The sequence below is a fragment of the Mollisia scopiformis genome (assembly GCF_001500285.1).
Source record: "Mollisia scopiformis unplaced genomic scaffold LY89scaffold_2, whole genome shotgun sequence".
NCBI classification, from domain to species: domain Eukaryota; kingdom Fungi; phylum Ascomycota; class Leotiomycetes; order Helotiales; family Mollisiaceae; genus Mollisia; species Mollisia scopiformis.
In genome coordinates, this window is record NW_017263582.1 from 646,541 (window position 1) to 665,711 (window position 19,171).

General features: G+C 48.5%; 6 protein-coding genes across 6 annotated transcripts; 1 reads left to right on the top strand and 5 right to left on the bottom strand.

Annotated features, from left to right (window-relative positions):
* Positions 1–2,975: 2,975 nt before the first annotated feature.
* Positions 2,976–3,485, bottom strand: LY89DRAFT_727928 (uncharacterized protein; the record flags this gene model as incomplete). Its single annotated transcript, XM_018219212.1, has 2 exons — positions 2,976–3,391; positions 3,443–3,485. 2 exons carry the CDS (start codon positions 3,483–3,485, stop codon positions 2,976–2,978), a joined length of 459 nt encoding a protein of 152 aa, XP_018077509.1.
* Positions 3,486–6,429: 2,944 nt separating this feature from the next.
* On the bottom strand, positions 6,430–8,265 carry LY89DRAFT_679961 (putative tRNA (uracil-5-)-methyltransferase). The gene has a single exon (XM_018213979.1). It carries the CDS (start codon positions 8,163–8,165, stop codon positions 6,453–6,455), a length of 1,713 nt encoding a protein of 570 aa, XP_018077510.1. The 5' UTR covers positions 8,166–8,265; the 3' UTR covers positions 6,430–6,452.
* Positions 8,266–8,623: 358 nt separating this feature from the next.
* Positions 8,624–10,062, bottom strand: LY89DRAFT_679962 (DHS-like NAD/FAD-binding domain-containing protein). Its single transcript, XM_018213980.1, has 2 exons — positions 9,400–10,062; positions 8,624–9,288 (listed from the first exon to the last, which is right to left on the bottom strand). Exons 1-2 carry the CDS (start codon positions 9,752–9,754, stop codon positions 8,699–8,701), a joined length of 945 nt encoding a protein of 314 aa, XP_018077511.1. The 5' UTR covers positions 9,755–10,062; the 3' UTR covers positions 8,624–8,698.
* Positions 10,063–10,188: 126 nt separating this feature from the next.
* LY89DRAFT_713678 (elongation factor Tu GTP binding domain-containing protein) lies at positions 10,189–12,836 on the bottom strand. Its single transcript, XM_018218069.1, has 3 exons — positions 12,366–12,836; positions 10,548–12,286; positions 10,189–10,498 (listed from the first exon to the last, which is right to left on the bottom strand). Exons 1-3 carry the CDS (start codon positions 12,712–12,714, stop codon positions 10,430–10,432), a joined length of 2,157 nt encoding a protein of 718 aa, XP_018077512.1. The 5' UTR covers positions 12,715–12,836; the 3' UTR covers positions 10,189–10,429.
* A 350-nt stretch (positions 12,837–13,186) lies between these two features.
* Positions 13,187–15,844, top strand: LY89DRAFT_703782 (Ran-binding-domain-containing protein). The gene is made up of 6 exons (XM_018217344.1): positions 13,187–13,289; positions 13,361–13,392; positions 13,444–13,501; positions 13,554–13,622; positions 13,711–13,745; positions 13,793–15,844. Exons 1-6 carry the CDS (start codon positions 13,269–13,271, stop codon positions 15,762–15,764), a joined length of 2,187 nt encoding a protein of 728 aa, XP_018077513.1. The 5' UTR covers positions 13,187–13,268; the 3' UTR covers positions 15,765–15,844.
* Positions 15,845–17,449: 1,605 nt separating this feature from the next.
* Positions 17,450–18,871, bottom strand: LY89DRAFT_663622 (uncharacterized protein; the record flags this gene model as incomplete). Its single annotated transcript, XM_018212717.1, has 2 exons — positions 17,450–18,752; positions 18,819–18,871. The coding sequence occupies 2 exons, from the start codon at positions 18,869–18,871 to the stop codon at positions 17,450–17,452; spliced, it is 1,356 nt and encodes a 451-aa protein (XP_018077514.1).
* Between the last annotated feature and the right edge of the window lie 300 nt (positions 18,872–19,171).

Below are 19,171 nucleotides of genomic sequence, written 5' to 3' on the forward strand. Positions count from 1 at the left end.
CCTGCAACGCCGTCAACACCCGAGTCCAGGGTCTGGTGCAGGGAGAGCTTCTGTTGAACCCTGCACTATTCTGTTCCAGTCGCGCAAATAATTTGCTTCGTCGTCCTTTTTTTCATGGTTCGGTTCTCTCATGGTTCTTCATGGATCAACTCGTTCAAGCCAGTGCCACGTCGAAAAGGCACCTTTGCATGCTGAGTGGCTGACCCGCACCGCAGGGCCCGGTCCATCCATGCAGCATCAATCACAACCCCATCCTATCACGACCGCAAAGGGCCCTCTCGGCCTCCCGACCAGCAACGCACCAAAGACCTGTGTGGACAATCGACAATGGGCCCCCAACCGTACCGAACATCTCGGCGTCTACAACGCCTTTGTGAATGGACTCGAGGCCAGCAGCGAGCGAAGTCTTTAAATAAGACTCGACTTGTCTCTCCTATTTTCAGATCAGACAGACTGCTGCTACTCTCGTGTCATGTCGTCCCGATCGATGTCCCACTTCCTCGCTCCTCCGGACATTTCTCGCCCTTCGATCATCGCACGTTAAACATTAACGTTGAAAACGTTGGATCTTCCTCCTTCCCTCTTTCGATACCTATCCTGAGCTCTTCTCCCGAGTGAGACGGTACCCGTCAGCCGTGCAGCGTTCGACAGCAGCAGCAGGAGTCGTCTAGCAGCAGCGGAAAAAGGAGGGGTTGGGGAGTGGCGTCGGGAACGCTGTGCTCAATTCAAGCCCTGCCCCACCGCTGGTTGCTAATCCCACAGTCACAGTTCAGTCAGACCTCGAACGAGGTCGACAGACAGATAGCTCCTCTCAATGCTCCAATGCTTGCTTGCGTGCTTGCTGCTATCGATCAATAGTCGAGCTACAAGCTGACTGATTGACTAACCGTTCGTTCGTCTAGTATCTCCGTCCGTATGCAAAATGAGCAGATTGTGATCGGGATTCAAGTAGGTAGGGGTTCAATCCCATCTGGGATGCGTTGATGCTTGCTTGATGTTGTGACAGCAGTAGCAGCAGCAGCAGCAGCCATATCCCATTCCATTGACTGACCGCTGTTCAATTATTCGCATTTGTCCCACGCCCGTCTCCTCCTCTCGGATACCATCCGGGTTTCTCTCTCTATCGTTATCTTGCTTGCTCGCTCTCGATAGTTAGATTTCCCCCGGCCATTATATTATTGTGCACATAAATTATTACTATGGCAGGCAAGGTAAGGCAAGCTTAATGATGCACATACATACATACATACATACATACATACATGCCGACGACGGGCCTCCCGCCTGCAAGAAACAGCGTCAAAGCTCCTCCTGGCACAGCAAGAAGCACGAAGATCCTCCTCGAGAAAGGCCGCTCCGGCCACCGCGGGGTAAAGTTTTTGCTCTGCTCTGCTCTGCATCTTCTGGTACTCGTTGTACAACACACAGGAACAGCCAAAATCATTTCCTCATCGTTTCAAAAGCCTAATAGATGCCTGCTTGCTCGCATGCACCTCCTCTCACGTACCTGCTTCCCACAACCACACCGTCTTCTTCCCTCCCTTCCCTTGGGTGTGCGTGGTATGCAAAACTCCCCGTCTCGTCTCGTCCCACGTTACCTCGCACGCACACCGTGGCCGCCTCCCTCTTCTCCTCCGATGTCAAAATCCCCCATCACATCACATCACACCACATCCCAAAACAACTTTTAAACCTCCCCTCCGGCCCGTGATTGGACGACCCCCGCGAATTTTTCGTCTACACGCATTTCTTATTGGTTGTGAATGGAGAGATATGTGATTGGCACCACGGGTGGCATTGATCTCTACGCGCCGTTCTTGGATGCCTCGCTTTATGAGTGATTTGCGGCAGGGGTAGACGGGTTTTTTGCGGCCGCAATGGAAGCGGGCGATTTTGGTTGCCCTACAGTGGGAGTGGCACGTCTTGACAGGGGAGGGGAGGATTTTCACACGAACGAGAAGGAGAAATATTGGGGAAATGTGATTGTGGATGCGAGAATGGATGGATGTATCAAGCTATCAATTATTATCTAAATAAAAAACCAACCACCACAAAACAAACTTCACCATCAATCCCCATCCCGTCTCCCTTCCCCATCATTACTATTATTGTGTAACCGCTGGTGACGACAAGAAAGGACTGTTCCTTCCTTCTTTCGTCGACTCATCAATGACCAGCTTCGTGATATCTCTGAGTGCCGTCAACCCAACCCAGGCCAGCCGATGATCTTCTTCAACTCCCAACCAACAAACAGCGCCGGGTATCAATCCCCGTTCCCGTCAACCTTCTTCGGCCGGCCCCCCATCCGCATCCCCTGCTGCCTGCCTGAACCAACAAATGGCACGGCCCGTCATCGACGAAATCGCAGCTAAGGAATTTTCGTCCTCGCTCGCTCACGAGTCGCGATAGTCTTCGCCTCACTCACTCATCAATGCAAAAGAACCGAGATCACCACATCAATGCTTTGATTCCAAGCTTGGATGATGTGATGTGATGTGATGCGATGCGATGTTTTAATCTCCATCAGGCTCTCTTAGGCGAAAAAGAGCGAAAAGAGAGGGAGTGAGTCTGCCTCGTCTTTCCTAATTGATAAAACGGTCGTTTGGTCGTAGTCTCGGCTCCAAGCAGATCTTCAACCAGGAAAGTGGCCTGGATCACTTTTGAGCTTGAGCGCTGCGGCCGTGGCCGTCAGTGATCCTTTTCGTTTCAGGCCTTTGCTGCTGCGCGGGGGCTGGATGCGACGATAGACAGGGCGTCTCGATGCGGCGGCGGGATTGTTGGTCTGCTTCGACAATTATTGCCTAACCTGTTCATAGCAGGATAGTAGGTCTTTCGTTTGTTTGTTTGCAGATTTGGTAATCTTGATAAGTTCTTGAGGCTGAAGTCAGTAAGATGCTTTCTCAGTATTTACTAAGACGATGATGAACTTACCCAGAATATTGTTTCTTTGTCACACACGACAGCAATGTAACCCCTCATTCACCGACCTCCATGATGGGGCTCATATGCTTGCTTGTCCCGCTCCCGCTTCTCGACTTCTTGGACGCAGAGCTCCTGCGACGTCTGCGCTCCTTCTTCGCCTTCTCTTCTGCCATCAGTTGGCGCATCAGCGACCCGTTCTCGACCACCATATCGCATAGCATCGAGGGCGAAGCCGGTGATCGGCTCGAGTGTGGGGTAGCTGGCGGGGTGCAGTCCTGCTCGGCCTCGTCAAAGACGTCTGGGAAGAGCTCCTCGTCTGAGATGATGAAGGAACTCGACTGGTGCTCCTCCTCGCTCGAGTTCGAAGAGAGAGATGCGCGTCGTGGCCACGATGGGTAGGCGCAGGAAGGCGACTGCGGCCGGGAGCGAGAGGTGGAGGAGGGGATTTCCATCGGTGCTGTGGAGTAGCCTGGTGAAGTAAGTTAGTATGGAATATTTCTCCCATCTCTGACAGACAGACATTCAAGAAATATAATATCAATGTCGGAGGTGACTTCGGACATTCTGTGCCACTGCACGCCACGTCTTGTTGGTGCACACACGTAGGAGGCTGTTGATTTTCGCGTTGCACTTTTCGACGCGAAAACTTGGCAGGAAACAGTAACACGAAATTTATTTACTTACTGGTTGAGGGCGGTGACGGCGAAAATGAGAAATACATGATCGTTGTGGAGAATTTTATGGAGACGCTGGAGATTCTGGGGAAAGGGTCCGGCTTAATAAGGCTGGCTCTGATTATGACTCTTGCTGCTGCTTCTGCTGATCTGACGGTGAGCAATACAGATTGTCGGTGATCGTATTCGGCGTCTTCTTTGCAAAGTATTGAACCGAGGCGAAGGCGAAGTAAGGCGTGTAACGTGAATCTTCCGTAAGCCTGCTTTGCTGCGCAGCAACAAGAACAGAAAGTCGGACTTCCAAGAATATATAGATTAAAATCTGATTCCAAAAAGGAAGGCAAGGGAGCAGGGCTGTGACGGTGACTGCGGCGTTTGTTATTTATGTTTGCTTTCCATGTGGAAACTGGTCTGAATCATATAGTGACCGTGACAGGCAGCCTAGACGCGGAGAGTTGGCGGCGAGACTTGTTGCTTTTCATCCCTATGGCTGCTTCCTCTGGCTGACCTCCACTGTCTGAGTTTGCGGTGAGTAATGCCCGAGCAACTCCCACCAGCACACCCACTCAGACGCCGTGCTCGTCACCCTGTACAGGCAAACGCTTTCTCATCAGTCTGAATAAGTCTGATCCCCCACCATTCAGAGGGACGAGGTTACCACAGACCGCCTCTCCAAACCGAGCGGAAGGGAGAGAGTCTTCCGAAGCTGGGGCTCTCCGCCAGTCAGAGTGCAGGAATAAGCAGTTCACCGCTCGTTCGCGGCTTCGTTCACGACTCGACTCTCCGCGAGAGGAGCCACAACTTCCACAGCTGTTCTAGCGCACATCACGAATCTAATTCATCCGGAACTGCCTCTATCAGTTCCTCCCGTCGTGCAGCACATCCGTCGCCGCGACGAAGGAGAAAATTTAGTGGCCGGAAGAGCTTCCACACCCTGAGTCAAACGGATCAATGCAGAATGCTCAGATCTCCCTGAAGAGCCAGAACACAGAGTCAGGACCCTGAAAATTCTAGTCGTGGCGATCAGCGGGGCAGTACCTCCCGTACCGGTCCGAAACCTCCTCTCTCCTCCATTACTCGTAAGATATACATCTAGGTCCTCACATCTGGAGGGTATTATTGCAAAAAAAAGAGAAGTGGAAAAATCAATATTATCCCTTTGCTCGTCCGAGGGATCAAGTCTGGCCTCTCAATTTCGCTCGGTCCAGATGTATAAGGAATGGCGAAACAGCTGTTTGTTTTTCCCTTCCCACTTTCCGGATTCTAGAGCGTGGGTGTCTGAACTCCACGTTTTTCATTATTTTTCCGTGGGGTCAACCCCCACTTACTATTCTGCTTTGTCTCAAGCATCGCTTTGCGAACGCCGGAGCTCCTCTACTGTATGGAAAATACTCCTGTCGCAAGTCCCCGACCTCAAAGCAAAGAAAACCCGCGGTTCGCCTGGATCAGACTCATCCCTTGAACGGCGTGGGCAACTTTGAAGTGATGAGTGGGGGAGCGACATTCGCATAGTGTTCCTCATTCCAGCTTCTTGTTTTAGCAGCTCCAGCGCGTTCCAGTTCGATCCAGCTGCAAACAGGCAACAAAAAGGGACAGGTCGAGAGACTGCCTCGGGCAGCTGCCTCTCATGGTCGAGAGTTGCTTTGCATTGATCCTGTTCGTGTTTGATTGAGGCGAACTATTGTGACGGCTATATTGCAGCATCGCGAATCGCACGCTCAGGAACATGGCTGTAACATCTCAGATGATAAGTGCTTGTGATAGAAAGTGTCAGCGTCACCCCTTTCTCTGCCATCCACCATGAAATATTCAAGGTTCTGTTTGCGCTCCAGGCGCTTCGTGCAGCTTCCTGGTGATAGCAACGATCAATTTGTGACGTGTGCTATGCGATGGCATGAGGCTTCCTGTTCAGGTAAATTCTCATTCACCGCGCGGTTCTAGGCGTCTTTTCTTCGTCACCGACTTCGCAGTTCTGTCGATGGTGGGATAGGTATCACATTGTTGAGGCGCGCAACGTTAACCACGTCGACCAACAGATTGGGCGCTCTGCTGTGCGAACCCATCTGATGTGCTGTGATGCCTCACCGGTCACATCTTCCCAACCGCTGGGCAGGAAGGCCAACTTTGTGACCCCAGAGTCGCCTTGCACGCTTGAGCGGCTGCGGCGCGCCGCCCCAGATTTGAAGCTATCGTGGCGGTGGTACGAGGCTTCATCTTGCCTATTGGCTCGGAAAGTGGCTGCCATATGAGTGGTCAAAGTTGAGACCTGACACGTGAATACGTGTACCACATGTGATGACCCCGCTATCTTGCTGTTCAGCCCAACGAAACGTGGTCCATTGTTGATGTGGATATCTGTTCATCCTCCTTCACCGACATTGTCCCAGAAACCTTGAGCCCCGTAAGGCAGCATCATGGAGTACAAACTAGGTCGCACCGCCTCTCATGCAGTAGCAAGTGACGAGCCGCCAGCACATAGCCTTCGAGTGTTCCGCCGACAGGGCAACCGGTTCGATCTCAGTGGGTACCCGATTTCGTATCTATGTAAAGCGTGGCTTGCATGAAGCCTTGGTAACAACTGTTTTGAAAGACCTATTTTGCTTCCACTGCTTCTGCGAAATCGGTGGCTCGTCCAGAGACCTTCATTTGCAAACTCAACGAATGCCCAACCCTCAGCTTCGAGGAGAGCCCAGGGGATAAGAGTATACTGCTCGTGATAAAGAAGGAAATCTGTACCAAGTAAGAATTTTGAGTAAGCGAGATGGATGGGAGTCTAAGTGTGAAGATAAAGTAAAGAAGTTGAAAGAATTATAAGACTTAGAGTATTGCATGGAGGTGATGGCTGCTAGGATTTGTCTATTGTGCTTCTGCGGCTTCCTGTTCAGGCTCCACTCTACTGAGCACAGCAACACCCTCAACATGACCTGTCTGAGGAAAGAAGTCGAATCCTCTCAAAGACTCGATCTTGTATCTTGCTCCTCCATTTTCATTCCCTCTGACAAGAACTCCTACATCTCTTGCTTGTGTGTGCACATTGCAGCTGACATAAACAACTCTCCTTGGTCCAAAGTTCATTAGTTGAGACAAGAAGCTCTCGTCACATCCCTTTCTTGGAGGATCGATTACCACCACCGTTTCGTCCTTGGGGTATTTCACAGACTTGAACAGTTCCGGCGCATCAGCTGCCATGAACGTGCATTGTGATTCTGGGAGGTTGTTCAACTTCGCGTTGTCCTTGGCTGAAGTTATCGAGGGACCGGAGATGTCGATCCCCATTGATGTTTTGAAGAGTGAAGAGAGCGTTATTGTGAATAATCCGGAGCCAGAGTACGCATCAATTAAATACTTGATTGGAGCTTCTGTTGATGATGGAGCGGGTGGCATAATATGGTCTCGAATGTATTGAGTGAAGCTTGGTAGTATCGAATTGTTGTTCTGGAAGAAAGATCCAGCAATGTTAGTGAAGACAAAGTCATCAATGTACTCAGTCGATGTTGCGTTGCTATCTGTGACGCATGACTTGAAATCCGTATATGCTTCAGTTGCGGTCTTGATGCTGTCTGGGAGCTCTTCAGATGCCCGATTGTCGTTACTGGGTACCCTGAATGTGCTTTCACGTAGAAGTATCGTGGCGCCTTTCCTGTATTTGGCCAGTTCTTCGACAACCTTTAATCTTTCTCTCTTCATACCCATACGTACAGCGTCTGTACCGATTGGGCAATCCTCAATATCCAGCGTAATCCTTCGATTCTTCGCCATGAAGCCAATTTCCGGCACCTTTTCAAATGTCTTATTCCTGTCTCTCCTAGCTCCTGGCGGAGCGTCGAAGTGGGGTGTAAGTTTCGTACGGTATCCATATTGTAAAGGGCTTCCAATGGTCTCTCCAATTAGCGGTATCAGCTCTGGTGGTAATTGCGAGAAGTTCTTATAAGCTTTCGCAACAATTGTCTTCTTGTGTGCTAGTTGACTTGGGTAATCCATCATCTGGAATTGACAACCAGAACATGTAGAGAAGTATTTACAGTTGACACGGGTATCATCTCGGAGAGGCCCTGCCTTGACCACAGAGACGAAATCGGCTAAGGTGTAATGCTCAGCTTCGAAATGCTTGATGACTTTCGCTTTGACAACATCGCCTGGTGTGCTGAATGGTACAATGTATATCTGGTCGGAGCCAGCATGTTTAGCCAGACCGTCGCCTGTCGAAGATATCTCCAAGACTTCCACCTCAACTTCAGAGAACTTTTCGGGCAGTTCAGGTTTCTCATCGTTGTCCATAGGTTCTCCATTCTCTGCAGGAGCAGATTCGACTTGGTCTGCGGTAGAATTGTCTATGGACTCAGGCGCATTATTGGTAGCAGCTATTGTCGAGGTCTGGGAAAGCTTCTGCTTTGCGAAAAGAGCTCGCACATCCGCAATGAGAACTTCTTCATTGGAACCTTCAGACTTGGGCTTCTCTTTCCGTGACTTCGACCTTTTCGCCCATTGACCACTCTGGAATGATCTCTTCTTTCCGCCGTGACCACGGTCACCTTTCGGGATTGGAGGAGCTTTGCGTTCGGCCTCCATTGAAGGGTAGTTGTATTGTCGTATGCCGCAGATGAAACGATGGATTTGCTGAGTAACGCGCCTAGAGGGAAATCTAGGACACTGCAGCATTGAGATGCTGAAATGCGAGATTTGTGAACTTCGAGGCGACTGTCAAAATGTTCAGCAGCTCGAACTTTTTTGTGGGTCCTGGCTAGCGCTCCCGCATCTGACAAGGGTGATGTCTTCTCAACTCGGAACAAGGATATTAACAATCAGATTTTGCTTTGCAAGTCTATTCCCGGAGCCTGTCTACGTTGTCTGCTGTGGGAGAAGGACTGGTGAGTAGAGCGTAGGAGAAGTTTAAGGGGATAGAAATGTGAAGTTTCGAAGTATGAGTTGGTGTATCATGGAGCAGGCACAAGGGCGAGGCTGTAATGTTATACTTCGCTATTGATTGGGAAATATTGATTTTGGATAACGGGAAGTTAGTTAGATGATTCAATTCGAATACGAGAAGACTCGGATTCTGGTTTGGATTGAGTATGATTTTATTTCCTGCACTACTTCTCACTTCAGACTCCCTCGGTCTCCGGAATCTTCAACTCCCCAATAAGCGGCTTCAGAATCTCTGGCAAAATCTTTGCTGCATCGCCTTGAAACAAAAAATCTCCCCTCTTGAGATTACTAGCAGCGCCCAACTCTCCATCAAGACCATCCATATTAACAACGGCAACTCTAGCTCCCTTCTTCCTGGCTTCGTCGACATAGCCAGCAGCGGGGTAGACAGTGGCGGTTGTCCCAATTACCAGCATCAGATCCACTTTATCTTCATCGATAAAGCTATCAATCTCAGCCACAGTATCTTCTGGTAGTGGTTCGCCGAACCAGACAACACCTGGTCGAAGAAGCCCAGTCTTGCAAGACGGGCAATGAGGTAAGTTCTTCGGAAGAATGGGTTTGGTTTTCACCTTCGTGGATTCGCCGTTGTTTGCCGCTGCAGCAAGTCGAGCATCCTCGTCGGAATCGATGGCGAGAAGTGGGTGGAAAGGATCGTCAAAGTTATTCAGTTCAATGTAGTCACAACTAAAGCACTTGATATCGAACAGTGAGCCGTGGAGAAGCTTGAGTTGATCCCTGGGGTGCTTTGCACGTTGAGAAAGTCCTAAGTATATGTTAATACAGATCCATCGAAACCTCACCACACATCAAAAGGAAAGGGTAAAAGAGTATAAGAAAAGAAAGGAAATCGGGGGAGAAACCTCCCCTCACTCACCATCGACATTCTGGCTCATCGTCAAGAAACTTCTCATCCTCTTACTCGCCTCCACCAATGCATAATGCCCAGCATTCGGCTTCGCTTGTAGTGCCATATGCCTCCTATAACTATAAAACAACCACACCAACCCAGGATCCCTCTCGAAGGCCTCAGGTGTAGCCAACGCCGTGGCTTTATGGTTTCTCCACATGCCTCCTGCACCTCTGAAAGTGCCTAATCCACTTGCAGCAGATAACCCCGCACCACATAAAGCCATGATTCTTTTCGAAGATTTGAGTACATCGTGGAATTCTTGGATGTCAGTGCTGGGGCCGTAGGATGATTTGGGTGGCGTGGGGCCTGAAGTTGCCATTGTGCGTATGAATTTTAGACCTTGTGATTGTAAGGGTAGATGTTTTATAAAAGGAGAGGTCCTGACCAAGGAACCGATTAGCATGCTTTTATAGTTTCCTCATTTGGCTGCCTTGCTTTTGTGGATAAGGCAAGAGTCATAGGGCGGAAGGAGCGATGGTTGTTAGGCAATTACCGATCAGGGTTTAGAGGGTCGTCATGTGATTTAGCAGAAGATTGAAGGGAAGACGACTGAAGGAGGACTACTCTATGAACGGGTTATGCTTGTTTGATTGATCCTGTAAAATGAAGTTGGGGCACAAAGAGAAGGCCATTGCATGATTGAAGGGTTGTGCTGACTGGTCACAGCTTGGCGAAATCCGTGAACCTACATGAACGTCTACAGATTAAGCACTATATCATTAGTGCAAGTGGACAGTGCACGTCCTATCATTACCTAGGTATACAAAAAAGCTCTGTTGGATGCCTAGGTGACAAGACAATTTTCTGAATTGAAGGCTTTTATTTGGTGGAGTGTGTTTCCCTCAGCGCTACATGAACCCTGGCCATGACCTGATGCCTAAAGCCTAGTCTACATGAAGTTCTCTATTTGAATGCAGAATGGTTCTTCCTCTGCGCCACAGACCACCGCCACCCCAGATTCGTTAGTCATTTCAATAAGAGCCCCATTAGCCATCTAAGCAGCTTGGGCATCGTCCTCCGCCTTGATCAGCTTCGTAATCTTGCCGATAGCGATCGTTTGACCCTGGGGAAGTTAGTACATGCATCTTGACTATCAGAAGAGTACTCCTTACCTGATCTCTTAGCGTAAATCTTCCCAATTGAGGATAGTCCTCAAATCTTTCTACACAAACAGATCCTGCCCCACCAATAACCTCCATTCTCGCAATGATGCTGTCTCCTCTCTTGGCATGAGTGGGTGCCTTCTTACTTCTCCGACCTGTACCCTTCTGCAATGTGTGAAGTAAGGCAGCGAATGTGACTTCTTCGATTGCGGAATGAACGTGCAAGACGCAGTTGAATCCAGCTGACAAGATACTCTTCAGATCCAGAATTCGAATTTGTGCCTCAAATGCACTAACACAATGTACCAATCGCTTTGGTGAGCACAGAACGAAACCAGGCAGGATATCTTCTTCTTCGATACCACGCAATCGAACGCGAACTTGGTCTCCGCATTGTGCCATATTGGTTTCATCTTCAGTCTCTCCATAGAGCGCCGCTACCTCAACCTTATCTCGGTTGGGCATCATGACTAACGACATGTTCTTCTTGATGACACCAGCCTCAATCTTACCTTCGACGAGGGTACCCATGTCACGATACTTTCCGTTCACCGGCATCATGAATGGAGCATTGACTTTTCTTTCCAGCGCAGCCATGCCGTCGAGATACTCGAGCAAAGACGGTCCATCGTAGAATGAGCACACTCCCGGTGGAATTCGGTCTTTGAGACCCATCAATTGCTGTGCGGCGATGGGCATGAAGAAAACATCTGTCTTGAGATTGTATCCGGTTCCTTTCAAGAATTGTGCGAGTTTGGTTGTGCACTCGGTGTATCTCTTCTCTGACCACTCCACAGTAGGATCATCCATCTTGTTGATGACGACGACAAGCTTGTTCACACCTTGAGTCTTTGCCAGCATAGCATGCTCTCGAGTTTGGCCACCCTTTTCGAAACCGGTCTCATATTCTCCTTTTCGAGCAGAAATGACCAGAATTCCCACATCTGCCTGTGAAGCGCCTCCAATCATACTTGGAACATACGTTTTATGGCCTGGTGCATCGAGAATGCTGTATCGTCGCTTCTCAGTCTCGAAGAATGCTCGTCCGACTTCGACGGTCTTTCCCTTAGATCTCTCTTCCTTCGTAAGATCCAATGCCCAAGAAAGCCACCAACTCTCTCGGCCCATGTCCTTCGCCTCCTTCTTGTACTTTTCTAAGGTTCGCTCGTCCACCATACCACTCAACACCAAAATAGCACCACCGAGGGTAGATTTGCCAGCATCGACGTGTCCAATGAAGATGATGTTGACATGCTCCTTGCCATAGATCTCCTTCAATGTCTCATCGTCCACATCGGCAGCTTGTTCTTTCTCAACGGCGTCAACCTCACGAGCCGGGATCTTAGCAGCAGCTCTTGAGGGACTTGATCTACCTGACGACGGTGTTGGCGATGTCTTCCCGCTGTCAGAAGCGGTACTCTTCTCTGTCTTCTCGATTGCTTTGGCAGCTGTGACCTTGGCTCCAGCTTCAGCGGGGGCTTTGGAAGCAGCGGTAGCGGCGGAGTCTTTCTTTGTGGATGCTGCAGTTGGAGCGCCGATAGAGAGAACCTTGGCCTTGGCCTTCGGCGCATCTCCACCTATGCTCAAAACTTTAGGGGCTCCATCCTTGACTGTGATAGGCTTGTTTAGATCTGCAGAGCTCGAAGAGCCTTCTGCTGGTCGTTTCGCAATCGTAGGAGTCTGGCGAAGGGGTTGTTGTGCGGTTGTCGCTGCTTGGGGTTGCTGAGCGTAGCCCGGGTATTGCTGACCTTCAAAGCGCGTTTATCAGCGAACTACTCTCACAAAGCGAACATCATGCGAGATCTTGCGCCGAAAAGGGGTTATTACCATATTGTTGATTGTATCCTCCTTGATTGTACCCTGCGTTGTAGCCCCCTTGCTGGTACTGATTGTAACCACCACTTTGTTGACCATACTGAGGATAGCCACCGTAGCCTTGCCCACCTTGGTTGTTGTAGTAGTTCTGACCGTATTGATCATATCCACCGCCATATTGTTGGAAGTTCTGACCTGGTTGGAAAGATTGCGCTCCGGGCTGGAAGGATTGTGCGCCTGGGCGGAAGCTGCCACCTTGTTGCTGCTGTTGTTGATTGTTTAGGTTCATTTGTTGCGTCTGCCGCGAGAGATTCTCGTCCTGCGCGGCAGGGTCGTCTTCCCAGGAGTTGAGGTCAGACATGATTGTGATTGTTATAGGGAAGGTTTGCAGGACTTGTTCACCGTTCGGGCGGGTAGAGTCGAGATCTGATATCAAAAAGGTTGTGGGAAATGTGGGGCAAAATGCGGCCGTTTAAATCGAGGGGCTCGCTTTGAAGTACTTGTACTGTACTTCTCGCTGTTTCTTGTACGTCACATCCCAATTAGGACTACGGCCTTCAGTGACAAAAGAGTGACTCAAATGATTCAAACGTGACTCGATTGTATACATGTATGTACAACAACAACCCTACTATAGCCTCAGGTATGCTCAAGGATTCCCTAACTTTGGAACCCAATTGCCAGTTGTCCTGGGAAATGGTGTGTAATAAAATACCATTTTCTCTTGGGTGGTGCAGAGCGACTAGTCTGTTTCGGGCCGCCGTAGTCTTGCCTCGTCTTCATTCGCGTACCAAATGCAACGCGCCTAGAAGTAAATATCAAACTTACAATCTCGAAAATGTTTCTTCTTTGCCCAAAAATTATCTGCGCTCAGTTGATCATTTAGTTGAAGGATACCTTCTGATCTCATCAGCCATGGACATCGTTCTGGGCAAGGTTCGTGAAGCAAGCCTCCAGTTTTGCTTGCGCTTTGAGGATCACGTGCTAACCTTTAACTGCAATAACAGATCACACAGCATGCCATGAACTATGCTATCCGGTAAGTGAAGTGTTCTGTGTTGCTTGAGAAAAGTCTCTGACATCGATCCAGTGCTGGCATTGGAATTACTGCTTCTTATACTATCAAGCAAACCTCGCGACTACTGAGGGTAGGCAGCATCAATGTTTGTCTGCTGGGTGGTTTGGCTGAAATGAATCTAGACCGTGGATGACAATGCGGATTATCAAGAGCTTCGAGATTTACAGGAAATCTTAAATAGCAACATAAAGGCAAGTGGCTCTTAGATCTCAATGCTATATGTCATTTCCAACCCAAACCTCGAAATTCATCTCCCTACTGGCACTAACAATATGGTAGATTCTATCACCTGCAATCGATATGGTGGAAATCATGTAAGTATATCAACTCATAATACGAGCTTTAGACTAACGTCTTATAGATCTGCGAGGGGTAACAGCAGTCTGGAATCAGCAGTATCGATGACCAGATCTCTCAGGTGGGAAATTCAATCCCTCGGCATCCGTCTAGCCAAGGCTGCTGAAGCAGAAGAGGCTTCGAGAAAAAGGAAAACAAGAGCAATATCAAAAGCGGTCCATCATGCTGAGATCCGACTGATCATGCAAGACATCAAGAAACTTCTCGCAAGAATCGAGAAGGAAGTTCCTCTTATCAATCTCGCGATCACCGCCTCTGGAGCAAAAATCTCGACGACCATGCCTGCCACAGTTTCTCCGTCACGCATGATGCAAGCCGGTACATATATCAGCGAAAACAACTTAGCCTACTTTAGGAACCCAGACACAGCTGTCCAGGCAGGACCAACTTTTACACTCTCTCTGTACATGTTGTTTGCGGGCCACTCAAATCGTGTTCATGAAGATGCAGAAAACATGAGAGAGATGACTTGGAAAGAAGTGATTCATAAAGCTAGAGTCAAGCTTATGCGCATTCCCATGTACTCCACTCAAGACCAATCTTCGACCCAGATTCTTCCGTCAATTGAGCAAAACGAAGACTTCATTAGAGGGAATGGAAAACACAACGAGTACGCATACCATCTCGAGGTAGTGGAGGATCTGGACGACGATCGAGTGCACTCGTTTGGAGAGGACGAAGCTCAACCAGGACCATATGGAGATGTCAAGCTCGCTGGTATTAGAGATTTCATACCTATACACCAGATATCAAAGATCTTCTATGCAGATACCGGCAAGATTTTGGGTATCGGAGATGAAGGTCAGGCAAATAGTCCAGTCCTTCTGCTGAAGCGAGACATCAATGCCTTGCCACCCCGCAAGATGATGCAACAGAGCGAGTTAGGCTTGGATTTGTATGAACAAGAAGAAGAGGATCAGGATTTTGAAAAGCAGACGGAAGTGGAGAGCGAAAATGACTCTCAAGATGATATTGACGAGCAAATTCGTAGAGAAAGCGCTGTCTGTTTACCCCTAGAGACATCTACAGACCTAGCGGCCGATGAGAATCATTGGCGCCTGCCCGCGGATCTGGACCCAGAATGGTTGGCTCTCGAGGTATATGTAGAACCCGAAGAGTCTGATTCCGAGGACGAGCAGGATGAGCAGGACAATATCAACGACGATTCAGCCTACATTTCACATCGCCCAAGCTCATCTGGCGAAGAGCCAAATGGAGAGGCTCTAGCCAATGGTCTCGCACACCTACATCTCGATCAAGAGTCACCACACAACCAATCTCCTGCTCGTCGAACCAGAAGCCCATCCCACAACTTAGACTCTTTCCAGCCCAGTGACGAGTCTCCATACGGCCCTATTATCTCCTCACTTTCTCTCCTCGAAATGCTAATCCGTCTAGCGTCCCTCCAACAATTCACACAAGCTCCACACCTCTGCGCCAGAGATGAGATTCTAACCTTCTTCCTCGAAGACTCTTCCACTACCGGAGCAGGCAAAGACGGCGAAGAGCGTCGACGCACCCGTCGCGCAGCAAGACAAAAAGTCGGTTTTGATCCCTACGACGAAAGTCCCGTCAAGCGCCACGGAGAAGATTACCAGTACCAGAACCAAGGCTCTCGTGGTAACACGCCTTATGATGAATATGACCATCGAAGTGATTACCCTATGAATAGTCCGAGATGGGACAGAGAGCCTAGTATGCTGAGTCAAAGGACTCCCGAACCTTGGATGCGTATGAGGGATAGGAATGGATCAGGATCTAGGTCGAGGAGGGGTACACCAGAAATTATGTCTTCGCCGATCAGTCCTTATAGACCACAGCAGAGGAAGGCTGTCAGACCGTTGAATAGGGTGCAGGCCGAGCGGGGTGTGGGAAAGGGTAGTCCGTTGGGGAGGGGAATGAGTGTCGAGACTGACTCGACGCTCGGAACGAGTCCGGGAAGTCCTACTTTGGTGGATAGAGATGGGAAGCTTTGAGAGAGAGAAGAGATGAATGCTTGCTACCGCGAAGATTGCGAATTGCTTAGTGATTTTCTATAGAGAATGATACCCTTGATGACTAGCAATCATTTCAGGCAGGTTGTCCTGCTGTCTTGTTTCACACCACCAGAGCCTTCTAGCTTCCTCTCATATGGTCACGGATACCATGAATAAGGGTTTCGTGTAGTAACGCGAGGCTACTGCAACCTCCCGTCAAACAGAGAAGATGTAAGGAGATTATGAATCCCTCTCTTTATTCTCTCTTCTTCATTCCTTTCTATCATTTCATTCCACTTCCGTGGTCTAAGAAGTCTGAGGAGTCTGATCTATCTCATTCCACGTGGTTTAAGGTCTTTGAAACGCTGAGTACTCTTGCTTCATAATTCTATCACAGGACACTATACGACACGTTTCTGCTTGGATTTTGTCTGTCCAACCTACTCATCACTTCTATCTAGCCCCCTCATCGAAACTCTACCTCTTGCCTAAGCTTCATAGCTTAGGCCTAAATGTCGCGTAAGCCCCTGAGCTTCGAAACGAGCGGCGTCGAAGGCTCACAAAGTACAATTACACAACTACAGCTCTACCTTGAACCTACAAGGCTCGACACATATGTCATCCATACTGTGCTGTAACACACACACACACTTCTACACCTACATCTATAGATACAGCTGTGCTGGTATCTCCTCCTGTTTCTGAGTAGCTGTACCTACGAATACAAGATACTTTTCTGTACTCTCTCTGAGATGTAACATGACAACACCAGTTTGAGGTATGCGAAAGATGAATGGAAAGAGAATAGCTGGGAGAGAGAATAGCTAGAGGTGATATCAAGATAAGTGGCATCAGTGTTCGCAATAGTATACGGCCTTATTACGTGAGGTAATATCAATATAATACGTACTTACCGCGTACAATATGAGGTTAGTAATATGCCTTAACCCCAGTTCCGTATCAATAGAAGATATTAGTCAATATACTAAGTATTAAATTTTTTGGGAATATAGCTTGAAACATTGAAGTTTAAGCTTAAATTTTTGGAATATAGCTTGAAACATTAAAATCCAAACCTAAAAAAATCTAAAGAAGTGTAATTTATCGATATTAAATCCTTGAAACATAATATTCCGGTATTTAGTATATTTCCAGTGAAATTCAATAATACTAGTCCTAATATTATACGTACAATCATATTATTATCGTACGTATCACTTAAAGTATAATATTTTTTGGAAAAAAATACGTACTACAGTGAGTAATACTATTTTTAATAAATACTATTGCGAACACTTAGTGGCATAGCTCGGTATTTCTTACGTGCACAAGTCTCTTCTGGCTACAAGCTGGGGGAATTTTTTTTCAGTTCTTCATTATTAGGTTGTAGATCTATCTACCGGTGTGACAGTCCTTCAGTAGCATGCTCACCCATGCGCCTGTGACCGCCAAACAATAAATAATCTACCAGAAGGGGTATTCGCAACCAAAACGCCAGCAAAGAAAGAAGTCGGACTTTCCAAAAGTTCAAAAATCCCAAGGGCAAGAACTCCAGCAAACCCAAGACGCCTTCTTGCCAACCGGTCCATTCCAAATAAACTCCAAGGGAAGAAGCAGTTTCCTCAACCAGTACAATAGAAACTCCATGGTTCCTGTTGCAGAAGCTGGAGGTAAGAGTTGCTTGCCTATTTGGCAGTCTTCTTCTTCGATGAGCCAGCAACCGCCTTGCCCTTGTTCGTACTCGGCTCCTCCTCGTCATTGCCATTGTCTTGATGCTTGTTAATGGCATTTCTGATGTTGGTGACAGTTTCTCCTGCCTCCTTCAACGAAACCTCAAGATTAGAGATAGTTGCCTCGTGCTTCTTGATAGTCTTGTTGCCCTCGGCCAGACGCTTCTCTTGCTCGGCTCTGAGTTTCTCGTCAAGTGCTACACGTCTTTCGAGATCGGCAATGGCGATGTCCTGGTCAGCGACCGTCTTCTTGAGACCCCCAATGACGATGTCTTGGGCGGTGATATTCTTCTCATATAGCTCTCCCGCCTGTCGCAAATTGGCCATAGAGACTTGAAGGTTTGTCAAGCCCATGTCCATGGGACCAACCTTCACAGCAGGAGGGGCTTGTTGTGGAGCAGGTCTGGGTTCGTTGCTGGGACCAATGTTCAGAGCGGGTGGGGCGAGTCCTGGAGCAGGTCTGGGTTCGTTTCTGGGACCATCGGCTGCTGGGCGAGGGATGATAGGATTGGGCGGACCAGTAACGACAGACTTATACTTCATCTTGAAGAGGTCATTGATATAATCCGTGGTATTCTTCAAGGTTGCCTTCTCGTAATCAAGACCGAACTTAATTTGATCGGTGTTGATGGACTTCTCAATATCGAAGGTGTTCTTCTCAAGGAAGAATAGCAGTGATCTGTATTTGCCATTGCGGATCACTTTGGCGTATACGGGGCTCGAATTGAGTCCGGACCTAGTTCCAACCTCAAGATATGGAGGATCATATACGAGATTCGCGCTCAAGAAGTTACGCACAATATCATTCTTCGGGACATTGGTGGTATCCTGTCCATAGTGTTGGATAACCTTAGTGCTAAGCTCCACCTTCGACATGTTAACGTGATTGATATTGCCGATATCAGGAGCTCCTTCCTTTGGGACGGCCTTGGCCCAGACTCGATCATCGCTCGCAAATCGGGCAAACACTTCAAGGGTAGGCTCATCAATAAGAACTCCAATGAAAGCCCAATCCCGCAAGACACCGGCTGTGAGCTTCAGCTTCTTAGCTGGTCGATCATTCTCCATGGATGCCATTTGAGGCTCGATACCATCTCCGCTTCCGGAAGCGTGTTGGCTGTCTGACATTGCTCGTTCGACGCGACGCTTGGTACTCTTGGCGATCGCGGCGGTAGCAGTGTTGTTGGAGATCCGTAATGGTAGGACGTTGTGTTGAGTTGAGTGGGCGCCAACCTGTGAAGAGCTTGTGTTGCCCGCGCTATTGATTGAAACTAATCAGACAACTCGAACATATAATATTAGTTATGTAAGTAAGTATTCTTACCTGTGGCTCGACTCTACCGCCTTGTTTGTCTTTCCTTTCTTTCCACGAGCCATGGTTGTTGTTGTAGGATGGTTGATAGAAGCTGGGAAAAGGTCAAGAAGCCAGGATAAAGCTTTGTTGGGACCCGCTCTTACCCGACGAATTTAATAGGTGAAAGTGCACAAAACTGACAGCCTTACGGCGAAGCTGACAGGTAAAAGTGCACGAAACTGACAGCCTACCCGACGAAGCTAGCAGGTGGAAGTGTACGAAACTAACAGCCTACCCGACGAAGTGGCAGGTGAAAGTGTACGTGTGAAAGTGCGCGAAATTGACAATTTATCCAACGAAACTAAGAGGTGGAATTGTCTTAG

What these genes read in the sequence shown, in the direction of transcription:
- LY89DRAFT_679961 (XM_018213979.1), bottom strand. Translation starts at nt 8,165, where the DNA reads ATGGAGGCCGAACGCAAAGCTCCTCCAATCCCGAAAGGTGACCGTGGT.
- LY89DRAFT_679962 (XM_018213980.1), bottom strand. Translation starts at nt 9,754, where the DNA reads ATGGCAACTTCAGGCCCCACGCCACCCAAATCATCCTACGGCCCCAGC. An exon ending in GATGAGCCAGAATGTCGATG is followed by an intron (nt 9,289 to 9,399) that starts GTGAGTGAGGGG and finishes ACATATACTTAG; the next exon opens with GACTTTCTCAACGTGCAAAG.
- LY89DRAFT_713678 (XM_018218069.1), bottom strand. Translation starts at nt 12,714, where the DNA reads ATGTCTGACCTCAACTCCTGGGAAGACGACCCTGCCGCGCAGGACGAG. An exon ending in AGGATACAATCAACAATATG is followed by an intron (nt 12,287 to 12,365) that starts GTAATAACCCCT and finishes CGCGCTTTGAAG; the next exon opens with GTCAGCAATACCCGGGCTAC. An exon ending in GATTTACGCTAAGAGATCAG is followed by an intron (nt 10,499 to 10,547) that starts GTAAGGAGTACT and finishes TAACTTCCCCAG; the next exon opens with GGTCAAACGATCGCTATCGG.
- LY89DRAFT_703782 (XM_018217344.1), top strand. Translation starts at nt 13,269, where the DNA reads ATGGACATCGTTCTGGGCAAG. An exon ending in GCCATGAACTATGCTATCCG is followed by an intron (nt 13,393 to 13,443) that starts GTAAGTGAAGTG and finishes ACATCGATCCAG; the next exon opens with TGCTGGCATTGGAATTACTG. An exon ending in ATCGATATGGTGGAAATCAT is followed by an intron (nt 13,746 to 13,792) that starts GTAAGTATATCA and finishes AACGTCTTATAG; the next exon opens with ATCTGCGAGGGGTAACAGCA.